Raw genomic sequence first — 15000 nt, 5'->3', positions numbered from 1 at the left:
TTGGATTAAATTTCATGTTATTGTCGTTGACATATTTAGCAATTCGGTCAGTACTTGCTTGCATATTACTTTTGTCTTGGTTGACATAGAAACATTTATTATGAAGACGATGATGATGACGATGATGATTTTTTTCACTTCGATTCTTTTGCAGGATTTCGTCAAAATAGGGCTTTGTCCAAACGCAATTTCATTATTTATTTCCAAAACAAAAATCGGCTTTTGTCCGATACGTACTTGTTCAGGTAGTTCCTCTTCGTCTTGCTCCTCATTTTGCAGAAGTTTAAAGAGCGTTCCCACAACGTTGACTGACATTAACCTGAAGAAAAACGTTGGTCTGCTGAGGGCTTCAGGCGTGGTTGGTTTTCCCATAATATACGATTCACAAATTGAAAACAAATGTGATACATTTTAGTGATTTGGTCAATCCAAAAAGCTCAAGACGGATTACTTAATAATCAATAAAACAATACAATTTTACTTAACTCAAATTCCAAGTCCGAAAAAATCCGATTAGCCCGCAAAAGGAAGGAAAAAATGTTACTGACAAAGCGGGGAATCGAGCTTTTGTCTTATAGATTAAAGGCCGGGACACAGTAGGCGATAAGTCGCTGCTACACGTCGCGAGGACAAGTCGCCGCAGCAATGTGACACGGTTAATTTATGAAATCATTGTCTTTGCGACAGAATTTTGTCGCCGGGATCAGTCGCACAATTCAAACCAGTTTGAATTCGTGCGACTAATCGCAGCAACAAAATTAGCGAATGCAGCGTCTGTACACTTCCGGCTACAAGTCGCTGAAACAATGAGAGAACGTCATATGGTCAGCCATATCGAATTAGAAAGCTGTAGGTCACATTCCCCCTCATACGAGATTCACTGCGTGTGCATCGAACAGGCGTGGTGTCGCAGCGACTTGCTTTGCAAGTAGTACACACGGAGCAACTTGTCGCAGAGACCTGTCGCTGCGAGTTGTCGCCTAGTGTGTCCCGGGATGTGAAGTGAAGGGATGCCCTTTGAATTCAAGTTAAGCATCTGAAACAGGAGTTTTATTATCCTATAATCACATCGCAATCGTATTCAAACGTTTATAATCTCTTTGATTCATCTTGGTGTGTACAATCCGATCCTGAAACTTGAATAATTTTTTATGCCAGAGGTAACAATGAAAGGGTTATATGTTAACCGTGAGTAATCGCCATCAACTCCTTGCGCATGACCATAGGGATTACTACCCGTGATCCTTTGAAAACCAGGTCCCCTTGTACGGTAAGCTCATCGCGGATGTCGTAATAGGGAATCAGGCACCGTGGCACATCGGACCTTTTGCCTGGCCAGCCTTTCCGGATCACGGGTCGGAGCTGCTGAAAGATTGGGTCGTCGGCTGCTGCATGTTGCAACTGCTCCCATCGCTCTTGGCTGACTGGAAGCCATGACTTGTGGTCAATGTCCTCAAGTTCGTTCATGAACCTCGAGGCTGCTACTTCTGGTATGCATATACATGCCCTACTGAGGGTGTAGGCCAAAAACACATCCTGGCCTTTCTTGTATTTGACATTGAGGTCGTACTTCTGTAAATGGCCATAGATGTACGCATCGAATCTTTGGGATGCCAACACGGTTGCCAATATATATCTCTTTCTCAATTTGTGCGTGTCAAGTTTCCGTGGGAGTAAGGGGCCTGGATGCATAGGCTAAGGGCTGCTTGTTTTGTAGTAAAGCAGCCCCGAGTCCAGATTGTGACGCGCCACACTGTAGGATGACTTCCTTTGCGAGGCTGAAGTAACGGAGCAGAGGTGTGCTCGTGATTGCTTCTTTTAGTTCTTTTAATTCTTGGGTCTGTTCGTCACCCCAACACCTCTACCTCTGGCTGTATAAGCTCACGTAACGGTTTGGTTAAATATGAAAGGCGTAGAAGAAACTTGCTTAGATATTGTGCTAGGCCCAATAACCGCTGGATGCCTGCCTTATTAGTAGGATTGGGCCTTGATGGCCTTAATTTTGTTGAGATCAACTCGCGGGCCTTCGCCCGTCCCCACATGGCCTATGAACTCGACTTCTGTTTGTTTGAGGCTTAGTTTCTCAATGTTTAGTTTGAGTTCACGTTCTTTGCATCGTTGTAGGAATGAGGTTAGGGTTGTGTCATGGTCACTCGCCTCCTTTTTCATCGTCTCCATGTAGGAACGTGCCATATGGTGTATTGAAGGTGGGTAGGTATGAGGACTCGTCGTTCAACTTCACGTGCCAAAATCCATTTCTGACCTCTAACTTGGTAAACAGCTTAGCTAAGTGTAGACGAGTAGGGAGCGGGTAATGTTCCCGCTGTATCGCATTGTTAAGGTCTTTGGGATCAATACACAGTCGTATTTTTCCATTTGGCTTGGCTGTGGCTACTATCGCGCTTACCCACGGAGTTGGCGTTGTTACTGGAGTGATGATACCCTAACCATAACTCTGTTTCACTTTGTTACGAAGAGCAACCTGCACCGTGGGTGTTGCACACGCAAATCTGTTCCATCGACCTTAATGTCGTATTTTCCTGACAGCCGTCCGATCCGACCTCCTCAGCGAAAACTCCGGGAAACGCAGGAGTATGCCTGCCTTGGTTAGACAGAGCTTGGTCCTCGCCTTCGTGTACTATGGCAAACCGAAGCGAAGTGATTGGACTTCCAACACGCATTGCACATTTTCAGCATTTTCCCTATCGTTCCTGTCGTACCTTTTTAGGTCTTTGGGGTTTAATCTATTCACTTCCCCGACGCTGTGTTCGACTCTCGTTTATCTGGGCTGCCATGCACTCCGAAGCGCAAATTTCGTCTGTTTTCTCGAGAGTCAAAGTCGCTTCTCTTAGCAGGCGCTCACGAACTTTGTTGCCACCTATTCCGAACCCGATCCTTTCTCGCAATAACTCATCTGGAGTAATTTCATTGAATTCACACCCTTAAGCCAGCTTTCTTAGGGCTGTTCTATACTGATCATAGCTTTTCCCTGGATCCTGTCCTCTTTGGTTGAATTTGAACCTTTCGAGTGGAATGTTCTTTCGTGGCTGACACGAAGCCGAGAATTTATCCAGAACTGGTGACTGATGTGACTGATGTGAACGTTGAAAACAAGCCTCTCGCCTCTTCTCCTATGATTGTTAAAAGTGTCGCGACTTGTACCTTTTGCTCCTTCTTTCCCAGGTCTGTGGCCCAGGCTATTTGGAATTTCTTCCATGTCTCTGCCACATTTGCTTCTTGCGATCGAGTGCTCGCGGCGTTGGTAGATTATACCCGCTAGCCATCTCTATCGAGGTAACTCTAATTCATCTAAATCATTTTCTTCTGGCGTAAGGCTCACTCTCCCGCTGCCACCATGTAACGAAAGCTAGAGACTTCGGTTTGAGATTTAAAAAGTAGTTCCTTTTTTATTTTTTGTGATTGCAATATATATCTACATGGATCGGACTACACCTTTTTTTGGCCTCGTATTACAGCTCAAGAGATCACTAAATAATCACATGATAATCACAAGCGGTTTTGTGATGTGACACGAACGCAGTTTCACAACGGCACGGTTTCACGACTTCGAAACTGCGTCAAAATCGATGCGCTTTGGAATTTTTTACACGGAACCGTTTTCGCGAGAAAATCAAAGCCTTGATGGTATAAGCGAGCGCTGCACTACGTGCTAAATTCACCATTTGAATCGAACAGTGGAGATTACGCGCTAAAATAGTAACCGTATCGAAATCGATGCGATTTCGCCGTTTACACGACAGATGAAACCGTATCGCTACACTTTTGGCAGCGTTTTTAAATCGACCCTGCTTGCCAACAGTCTTGATGAGTGTCGTGTAAACAGGAGGCGTAACCGCATCGAAAACGATTTGTTTACAAATGAAACCGCGTTCGTATAAACGCTGCCTCAATATCGTCACAGGAGGTGGCAGATTTCTTAAATTATTTACTTTGATAGAACAAAATGCAGACAAAAATCTTAAGAACACGATCATATATAAGTTACTGTTTTCACGGAAACATGCAATGCTCAAAATACACTTGATTTGCGCACAAGACTTAGCCCCTGCGTGAAAGACCTTAAACTAGAGCCGGTTGAACCCAGCCCGAAAACTGAAAAGTAGTTCTTTCGCGTGCGTCTTGGCTTTTTTGTCAATAACAGAACAGACATAAAGCTCACCGTTGCGCGTGGATCTTCCGTTTAAATTTCAACAAAGTTGCATGGTAACGTCTTCTCTTTTCGATGCAAAAGTGCTGTGTCCTCAGTTAGAAGAAATCACCAAAAGCCATTCCACTGATATGTTTCCAGCCGCAAGCCCGTTTCAGTGAGTGGTGATGCGATAAGGAAGAGTACTTTTGGTACTTCAGTGTTGTAGTTTTACTCTGAGGTTGACTGATATGGAATCTAGATCTGCTTCTTGTTTTTACGAATTCAAAACAACTGATAAGGGTAGACTGAACTTGAAAATGTTTATCTAGTAAGCCGCGGTTTTTCAAAATCTTTATGAAAAACTGCCCAGGACTTATTTTATTATCATTTGTTCAGACTGTCCAACCATCTGAGTGTGAAAAATCGGGAGAAATGTTCGAGCGCCGAAGGCACGAGACTCTAGGAGGATCTGCTCTCCCAGAAGAAATTGAAATTTTAAGGCTCGGAAACGCCATTTCTAGCGTTCTGGTTCTGGGACGACAATTTCTGAAAGAATGTTTGGTAAATTGGTCGTTACTTTTATGATTGTTTACCATGACTAACCCACTTCAAGTAATGGTTTAGTCAGACCTGGTTACTTTTAGATTCATGAATTCAAATTCGTTCTTATCGGGAAGAAAACGCATCCATCGTGCGCTGATTGGTTAAAAGGCAAAATAATGGAGAGGAAAGTTGTTCTAAGTCGTGTACCCAGATCTCCTACGGTCGGGGTATCTAATGACACGTTTCCCCGCAAAGGATTTTGGGCTTGTTGTGTTGATTGATTTAAAGTTCAGTTTAGTTGAACGGCGTCTTTACTTTTCATTCCACAAATGACTTCGACCCTCCAATACTACAGAAATATGGACAGTCTTAGAAAACGATACCTCCATAAAGTTGGGTGTTGCAAAGCGCCAACTCGTGAATCCATGCGTTGGAGGGCCGGACGGGAAAATACCTGGCTCTGAGTCGTGGCGTTACGGACCCAGGGAAAAATAACTTCCGCCCGGACCGACCAAATTCAGTCACACTGGCACAGTCGGTTAATGCGCGACCTTGGTGCAAGAGGTCCTGAGTTCGATTCCCGGATCTCGCATCCTTGTTTCGACTTCTTTCCTTTCCGTGTAGCTAAGTAGCTTTAAATACCCATAAAACGGAGAACTGATGGAGAGGGGGGAGTAAAATAAGCGCACCGTCGACCTCAGGTTTGTCAGTTTAATTACTGTTACGAGTTATCCACGTTAAATATGGTTACTTTACTTTACTTTAGTCATAAAATGATTAATCGTATGGCCTCCTATTTTTGGTTTTTCACACTTTTATGACGACTCGGACTCTAAGATTTAGTTTTTGTAAAAAGGGCTATGAATTTCTGCGGAAAATTTTTTTAATTGTGGGCATTTCATTCTTCCGAACACACCCAAACTCACCCGTTTGCACTCAAATCACCAGTACCACCATCCTAATGCTATTCCAGGATTCCGGCCTTGTATACTTGACCGAAGCCACTGCCTTCTATTATTTTGATAAGCGGTGAAGTGACCGGGACTCTGACGACAAAAATAGATGCGCGCTCTTTTGAAATTAAACTTTTCAAAAAGGTATTTTCAATTCGAAACGAATGGGAGATATCGTAATATATTCCAATTTGTTATGCAAAGTTAAGGTTTCATTCTCACTCTGTAATACGTTCAACTCTCTAACATCGCCAGGGGCAGCACAGATGTAGGATTGATATTGGACGAGGCGTGACAAGAAATTGAAACGAAGCTATATATTTGTATTCGAACACTGATTACAAATGAGTTTGACAATGGAGAAAAGGAAACTATGTCTAAAATGTCCATACCACCCACAATCAAACCCCTTTAAAAAATACACTACCTCAAAATCCAAATTTAAATTAACAGTCAACCTACGATTATTTAATTCAAAGGAATAATACGTATAACAAACAATGATTTCATTCACGGTCGCCCTCATGTTTCTGTTACCTGACTAAACTACGTGATTGAACTCAGAGCTTTTTAAAGTAAAATAGAATTAAACTAAAGTAGGACCTAACCACGGATAATGGTTCCCACAACATTTAGCATAAAAATAAGGTAAAAATGCCGCTTAATTAACCTTTTCACTGCAAAGATCTAAAAGTTCATTCCACTGACTAATCGTACAATAGCTTTCATTAGAAAATGTTCGCATCACCAACGAGTGCGAGTGCGAGAACAAATACAACTTGTACTCGTTCTCAAACTCGTGCTCAACGTATTTAATTAAGCGTATAAATAATACGAGTTCCAGTCTGCAGAAAATACTATTCTTGGTTTGCAATCACGTGATTGCACGGCCATGTTGGTGTACTCAAAAAAAAAGCAAAATGTTGCTCGCATTTTGCATAATAATTCGCCCTTGTCACACGGCGGCCATATTGTCCCGGGAGACCAAAAAAGCTTTGTTTTACCACGCCAAGCCACGCAGTGGAAACCATGGGGGTGAGGCTTGGCGTGGTAAAACAAAGCTTTTTTGGTCTCCCGGGACAATATGGCCGCCGTGTGACAAGGGCGAATAGAGCCAAATTCCCTAAAGACTTTTTCGCTATTGTTCAGTACACCAACATGACTTCCACGACGTCAGGTGCAAGCCAAGGAATAGGGACTTTAAGATCTACGAAGCGACGGCAACGAACGTCACAAAATCTGTATATTTAATGAGCAAAAACAATAGCTTTGCACGCTCTGCACGTGCATTTTTAGTTTTTGTACATTTCTTTCACGTTTTCGGCAAATCTGCGACGTGAAATGACCAATTCTCAAGTTTTACGGAAAACGTGAATAAAAGACAGCGAATTTGAATTTTCTGTCGTTGATTCAATGCCGCACCTCTTAATTCAGTTCCTGGAAAGTTACACTAGTTTTTAGAAGTTAGACAAGCCGACATAATAGCGAGCTTACGCAACAGGACGGCTGGAAGACTCAGGAAGACTCAGGACGGCAGAATGACGAAAAAATGTCGCGCGAGACTGTGCATTCCCAATCTTACGCGACAGTTTTTCGTCATTCTGCCGTCCTGAGTCTTCCAGCCGCTAAGCTCGCTAATGACGAAAAAGATAAATAAACCTGAACTTGCAATTTAAAATGACGTTTCGTTTCGTTACCGTCGCGTCGCGTCGTAGATCTTAAACTCCCTATTATGACTAAAACCAAACTAATTCTTTGGCAAATATCGGCATTTTAAGCTGCTTTTCAAGCTTGAAAACCCCCCATATTATTTACCCAACACTTGAGGATTGCTAGTATATGATTACAGCTTTAAGCTAAAAGAAACACTTCTAAATCAAACGCAATTTCCTTTTCACAAACTCGTACTTACCGCTACGACTTTTCGATGTAAAGTCGAGTACGCCGGCCTGCGCAGTACAAATGCGCAGTGATCAAAATCCCGAACTTGGACTCGTCGATGCTAACATTCTCCATTGTTGCAAAAAGGAGAACCTGTTTATTTAGCGCAAGGCCAAAAGCAACTTCAACAAAAGCACAAAGTGCGTCAAAAAGACGCCAAGAGTGATAATTATCAATTCTATATAAGCAAAATATGTTTCATTTCATATATCATTTCGTTAGTTAACTTAAAGTCCTTCAGTAAAAATTTTACGTTTAACTTGTTTTGACGGAAAAAAAAAATGCACCTTTGTTTTGAAGATACAGTGGGATAGCGATACTCATCGTTACGTCATCGATTGTCATTAATGTGCCAACCAGAGATCTATTGGCTGTCGAAACAAAGGGTCTTTTGTTCGGTGGTTGGTAAAATTCACATGAATATCGCTATTGGTGGCATACTCGTCTAGTAATAACTAAAACACTATAAAGATATTACAACTCTGTGTAACTTCTCTCTCATGCGCCCTTGGAAAGATTATTCTTGAGTCAAGATTTTAGATACGGTCGAAAGTTTATATTCCATTCAAAACTTTTACCCAATATTGGATTTTTTTGGTACGATTTTGAACCAGGATCGAAATTGCCCCTTATGTTTTCTCCGTGTTCCGTTGCATTTTTTTAAAACCAAAATACCCCGTTTGGCACCGTGCATCAGTGGTTGCTATTCGTGTGTTCGGACAACTGTTAAGTTGTAACGCGAGGAATATAAGCAGCGGCAACGTCACCCAGAACGGTTTATCTCACAAAAATACTCGCTCTACACGTCCCTGCAAGTGCGTTTCTCCTTTCAGTAAATTTCTCTGCCGTTTTCGCCCTGACGACGACGTAAAATGACCAAAGTTGAGGTTGTGTAGAGTACGTCAGGCCACGACAATAAAATTTTCAATTTTCTATCGATATACCCACACCGTTCCTACCAATTTTATACCTGGTAAATTAGCAAACACTTCCCGTGCCGAACAACTTGGCATAACCAAAAATGATCAGAATAACGCGGAAGTGAATTTTTAGGACGTCCTCATAGCATCGTCCTCGTCCTTGCTTACTCGACCCTAACAGAATCATGGGCGGTCTGTCAACTCGTACCGTTATGCTAATGTTATCGCATCGAGTTTCAGGGAGTATGAGGGGCAAAAAATTGCAGCTGGAACCAGAGCTCTTCTGTCGTAGTCTGTCCAAGATTGACAGATCAAAGAGCGACAGTACATGGGGTTGAAAGGATGAGTGCTGTATCCAGAGTTTCTGGGTCTTTGTACCGTCCAAGAGAATCCATAACCAGCTTTATTGTGAAGGAGTAAAGTTTGATAACGATTGATTGGAAAAACTCTTTAAAATCACCATCGCAGTAAGCACCATAGCAAAAATAATCGATCAATAAAATGAGCTTATCGAGACGACTCAAAGGTATTGAGTGACGAGCTTGAAAAAAAGAAGTTCTACGCAAATATTAAAGTTGTTTCATTGTCTGAACCTTTCTAATAGTTGTTTTTTTTCCTGCCCTTTGTTTGCATGATTTGTTGTATTCCTTTTTGCTGGGTATAAATATTAGTGTACATTTTTTGGTGTTGTGTGATGTCCATTTTGTGTGTGTTTTCGCCTTATGTATTGTCATTTATTTTATGCAATTTGGCTTCCTAGTTCTTTAATTTCTTTACTAGTTATTTGAGGAAGTCAATATTCTGATCTTCATTTCCTTTCGTCGTATGTACAATTCACTTGTGCTTGTAAGGGTTGAATAGAGTTGTTGTTGCAGTTCAAGTTCCTTTTACCATTCCTGGTAAGGAGCCAAGTGATCAAGAAAAACGGTTAACTTCTTTCCTCCTTCCGCAAAAATGGCCCAGAAGTAAGCCTTCTGGCTTGTAAATTTGTGTAAAGCCCCAAGCACACCGCATTCCATTATCACAGTGAAGATCTCAGGGCTTTGAATAGTGCACTGGTCCAGACTTAGGCTTCTGTCGTACACCATAAGATTTTGCAGTGGGTGGGAATTGAGATGGTTGGTTTGGATTTTAACGATGAACTTATCGCGACTGCCTCGTTTAAGCTTCGGACCTTTCCCTATTCCTTTCAAATGCGTTCCAAACGTTCGAAGCCCACGAGAGCCCTGCAAAATCGCAATAGGACAAATCTCTACTGTTACAGAATAACGGCTTTTCAGCGCCATGCACAATGGCTTATGTGTGGGTAAGTGCCTCGTTTGGCATTCTTCGCTGCAATAGAATGCAATGTGACAACCAGGACAATTTAAGTGGCATTTTGATTCACTGCGGGAGCGACGGCAAAACACACAACCATTATAAAGACGCTGCGCTACCTCAATGGGGTGAGAAATTCCTTCCTTGTTGTTAATTTCTGTGTTTTCTTTAAGAATGGGAGGCCTCGAGTAAACGGACTTTTCTCCTTCTGGAAGATAGAAAAAGCGTGAAAAAATGGGGCTCGCTAATAGAGGCCCTTGATTCACTTGAGAATTTAACTGAGTGCCCTGGTGCTCCAGCCATGGGCCACTGTGGTCTCGAACGACGTTAGATTCCAACACAACACGACCAGAATAGTTAACGCCGATAAAAATTCCACCGCATTTGTTTCTCGAGATAGCATTACCGGTAATATTTGCATTTGTTCGTGATTTGGCATTAATTCCCCAGAATCCGTTTTCGAATATTTCGTTGTCACTGATCGAGACACAAGAGTTATTATCCATAGAAATACCAAACGGTCCGTTATGATGAATTTGATTATCACTTATAACTATCTTGTTCTTGTTATTTAAGGAGTAGATACCCTCTTTAGCATTTTCGAAGACCTTGTTGCCGATGATTTTGCACTCACCTGCATCCGGGCCTATCAAAACACCATGAAATCTATTGTCAAATATCCTGTTCTCGGAGGCAAAAAGAGCCCCGCCTTCTCTTGCTTCCAGACCAGCCTGTCGATTCTTGTATATTTCACATTTTCGGACCTCTAAATATGAACCCTCCGATGCAACAAAAGCACCTCCACCGCCGCACTCGTGAATCGAGCAGTTTTGAATAAGTGCACATCCTCTTTCGGAAATTTGTAAAACGGGATGGCCAGCTAGACCGGAGGGGGCATTATCTCCAAATTTTCCAATCCGATCACAAACAGGTCTTCCTCGAGAAGCGGCTTTGCATCCTGGACCTCCGTTACACTCTGGAAAATCTTCACAACCTTTCCTTCCCCCTGACATTTTGCAGTGGTTCATGTGAACAAGTGCTTGTTTGCATATTACGGTAAATTCATGTTCGTCTTTGGGAAAAACGACATTCTCGAAATAGCAACTCATACCAGCTACGATACAACACACTTCTGCACCGGTAAAAATAACGCCTTGCCCGAGACCTACAATCTGGAAATCCGTGAAAGTAGGAAAACCTTCGATGTGATACTGTCCTGCGTGAACTATTAAAGTTTCGCTACTTTGAATCGTTTTAAGCGCAAAATCCAATTGTGCCTGATTTTTTATTTCTCTGTAAGGGGAACGTGCTTCCGAAAACATCTCACAAAACGTTTTGTCATTGAGAAGAGTTGGGTTACAGTAGAAGGCCATCGCCAATGATGCCCTTAATTGCCCAAATAATCCCCTAGACCCACTGTTTACAAGATCGCGTAGGGCCCACGTCTTGCGTTGTAGTGCCTTGTTGAAATTGGGTTGTAATGAAAGACATTTTTCGCAATCAGCTAGAGCATCTTTTGGCTTCTCAAGTTTTAGATGGCACAAAGCCCGGTTGGAGTGTAATCTGTGGTCATCTGGTGACAATTCAATTGCCCTTGAATAAAGTTGTAAAGCTTCTTCGAACTTCTTGTCTTGTACTGCACGATTGCCTTGTTCTCTGAACTGGTTTGCTTCTTCCTGGTGTTTCTTTTGAAGAGATGTTTTACTCAAGTCCTCGCATACCAGCGGCGGTTGACGCATACAGTGTGATATCAGCTTGTAGTCCATGGTTTCTAAAGGGAAATCAATGAAATAGTTTGGCAGTGTGTCGACGTCCTCTGAAGCCGACCTGTCGAGTTTAACTAGGATTTCCAGCTTCAATTTTTGCATTTCTTGAGCCTTAACTTGTTCTTGGGAAACAGCGAAAAAAGTGCCCGCTTCATTAAAAATGCGCATGGTTTCACCTGTATACAGCAAAGTTTTGACTGAGTCGTCGTATTTCTCTGAAAAGCAACGTAACTTCTCTTGCAAATAGGTGGCATGTGAAGCTAATTTTGACCACAGGTGCAATGAAGGGGGACTCTCCACACAAAACACCGCATCGTGTTCAAAACTTTTGCATACAGATGCTGGCGAACGTGTATGCACAAATGCAACGTGAAGAACACGCACTGCACAAGACAAAACATCCATTGTAGTTTTTTTTGACAACTGATTTCGGATCACTTCTTGCACAAGACGATGAATACTGAACGAATTTTCCCGGTACCTTTGAAATAATGAAAACTTGGTAAGAAGGGACACTATGTCAGCTGAATCCAATGAAGCACTTTTCGTAGCTGAATCGTCCCCTGTCTGCAGCTCCTCGTTGATCAACTCATAAGGAATATCATCTGGACCGATGAAGGCACAAACCTGCATCATCAAAGTGGGTGCTTTCCCAATTTCCATCTCTTCCGAGATTCGAGTTATGTGATCGAAATTTAACAGCCAGGTAGTGTGGACAGTCAGCCTCTCAGGAGAGGTGTTTTCCACAAGATTACGGGCTTTCTTTTGTTTCAAAAGAAGCATTTTTTGCTTTTTATATTTCTCCAAATACACTTTTATGGATTGATTGAGGCATCGAATGTAAGCTCCAGCTTGATCAAGTGCCAAGGGAAGTCCTCCAAGCTCACGAACCAGCTTACGCGCCTCTTTCTCGTCATCAGCCTTTCCGCTTCGCATCTCTAAGAATTGAATACCCTCATCTTCTGTCAAACACTTTAATTGAATGCAAAATTGCTCTTCGATTCCTGTTTCTTCACTTATCTCAGCCACTTCCCTTCTTGTAGTAATGATAATGTGACCACGAGCCGAGTGTTTCCAGTGCCCAGTGAGCAGCCTTTTCATGTCAGGTGACATTTCAAATTCGTCAAGATTATCCACGACCAAGCACCACAACTCTCTCAGTTTTCCGAGCCACTGAAGCGTTTTTGACAGGGATGAGGAAAAATCATTTTCTGTGAAAGTTCCTATTTGCCGGGCTACTTCGCTGAGAGACCTTTGAAAAATCTCGTTATTTTCTCCTGAAATCCAAAAAATGCCATCTGGATATTCCTTCTCATGCCGACAAAGATATTCTACGGCGAGAGAGGTTTTACCCACACCGCCAAGCCCACAAATGGCTGAATGAATACAACCATTTTTGGTATTTTTCAGATGCGATGCAATGCTTTCTAACTCGTTTCGGCGACCACAAAAGCAGGGATTTCGACTGGGTACTTGAACAATTTTAAAAGCCCTAACCGCATCGAACATTCCCTCTTCTAGTGCCCTGACCCTTGAATCTAAACAGGAGTGTTTAATTTCTAAGGACTCTACCTCTGAAGTAAGAGAAGCCTGTTGGTCTTTAACAGATGATAAAGATGACTCTAGATTACGCTGACTTTCTTCTAAAACAAAAATGTTCTCGCTACAATCATCTTGTCGCCTCTCAATTTTTTTTATGTCTTTAGCATTGTCGGCAATTGCAGCCGACATTTCCTCCTGGTTTTCTTCTATACGCTTGAAAAACTTAACAGCTTCGTTCTTGAAGCTCTGAAGGGCATCGTTTATATTCCTGTGTTCATCCACACTTAATACTGTCAGGTCCTCTAATTCCTTCTTGAGGTTTGCGACTTCTATGGTGACGAGCTTCATCAGGTCGTGGTCTACAGGACAGCTCATGCAGAGAGTAAATCCTATCAAACACAATAGCGCAAAAAATTGACAGTCAAGCTAGGACATGTGTTGAAGACCATTTAGCGTCGACTGCATGCACGAAGCATTTGAGAGAGATTCTTTGGGTGACTCTGTATCGATTGTCTGCTTTTTGTAAGTAATAGTAATTGGACTGAGTGGAGTACAATTCTGGAGTGTAATAGGTCTCTTTCCTCAAAGTGTGCTTATACAATTACGATATGCAAGAAACAACCGGCTACTGAAGTGTTGAAAAGAGTTTATCTTTCGGCTCTAGCTGGCGAGAAGCACACTGCAGCGGCGAGCGTACATTACATACAACCAACCTTTAGTCTCCCAGTCTCGAAGGTCGTCAACTTGCTTATCTTCATCTGCTTTCGGAAGTCCCAGACAACGAAGCATTACCTCCATAACTTGAAAGCAGTAGGTAAAATGAACATCTGTCCAGTGATCGAAATTACAATGGCCCCACTTATTTCTCAATTCAGAGCGCACATCCTTGGCATTTCTTTGAATGGCAGCGTTAAAACATGACGCGTTGGCCAGAATTCCTAACACTGCTGACAGTTCACAAGTGTTGTCAAAACCTGCAAATAAATCCGCGACAGCTTGTAAAACAGCAAATAATTTGAACACAGGAGTCATATCAGAACTCGATGAAGTAAGATCGACCGTAGGTGTCCGGTTAGTGTTTGTAGCGTTAGCTTCTGTACGGTAAGTGTTGCTTGCGACAAAATCGCAGTTGTAGTTGTTCTTACTGAAAACGTTGTCAAAGTACTCATGTTCGTCTTCTAAGGTGTCGTGTGAGTGGCAGTGGCAGTGGCAGTGGCAGTGGCAGTTGCAGTAGTAGTAGTAGTAGTGGTGGTGGTGGTGGTGGTGGTGGTGGTGGTAGTAGTAGTAGTAGTAGTAGTAGTAGTAGTAAAGCTTTATTTGGCTATGCTAGTCACATTCAACAACGATACAGGTGGTTTCGAAGTGGGGCTTAGGTAAAGACTTACTATACATTTAACAAGTCAGAAGAATAAAAAACTAGGTAAAGTGACCATAACACAGGGACTCAGCGTGATCCAGCAAAAGGCAAAGAGGCAAAATTACCGGTTTAAACAGTTCCGAAAGTGATTGTTCGGCTTTTGCCTCATGGGGAAGACTATTCCAGAGCAGGGGTGGATCCAGGATTTTACATGAGTGATTTGCACCAACGAAACTAGGGGGGTTTGGGGGCATGCTCCCTCAAGAAAATTTGAAATTTAGTGCTCTCAAAATGCCATTTTCCTGCATTCTGATAGCACCTCAAGCCATTCAGACTCATAAGCAGCCCCTCCTCCAAAAAGGCATAATTCTGTCTTAACAGTAGTTGCAAACGACTCTATTGCTTACTTTCATGTTATTCTGGTTTGTCTGATAAAACCACCCGACAAACCAGAATAACATGAAAGTAAGCAATAGAGTTATACTGTGTTTGACTATACAAAGTGTTAAAA

The 15000-nt window shown here is 42.3% G+C and overlaps 1 protein-coding gene across 4 annotated transcripts in view; it reads right to left on the bottom strand.

Annotated features, from left to right (window-relative positions):
• LOC137984893 (uncharacterized) overlaps nucleotides 1–15000 on the bottom strand; it is a 30095-nt gene that overhangs the window by 2875 nt on the left and 12220 nt on the right. For 3 of the 4 annotated variants that reach the window (XM_068832229.1, XM_068832230.1, XM_068832228.1), the window contains exons 4-5: nucleotides 13846–14106; nucleotides 8898–13521 (exon numbers count right to left, since the gene is read on the bottom strand). In XM_068832229.1, coding sequence (XP_068688330.1) covers nucleotides 9395–13521; nucleotides 13846–14106 — 4388 coding nt within the window. In that variant the 3' untranslated portion in view covers nucleotides 8898–9394. Of the gene's footprint in view, nucleotides 1–8897; nucleotides 13522–13845; nucleotides 14107–15000 lie in introns of those variants that run through there. The other variant, XM_068832231.1, reaches the window with a different exon arrangement.

Source organism: Montipora foliosa, chromosome 14 (genome assembly GCF_036669935.1).
Source record: "Montipora foliosa isolate CH-2021 chromosome 14, ASM3666993v2, whole genome shotgun sequence".
In the NCBI taxonomy this organism is placed as follows: Eukaryota; Metazoa; Cnidaria; class Anthozoa; order Scleractinia; family Acroporidae; genus Montipora; species Montipora foliosa.
This window is presented reverse-complemented; position numbering and strand designations above follow the sequence as displayed.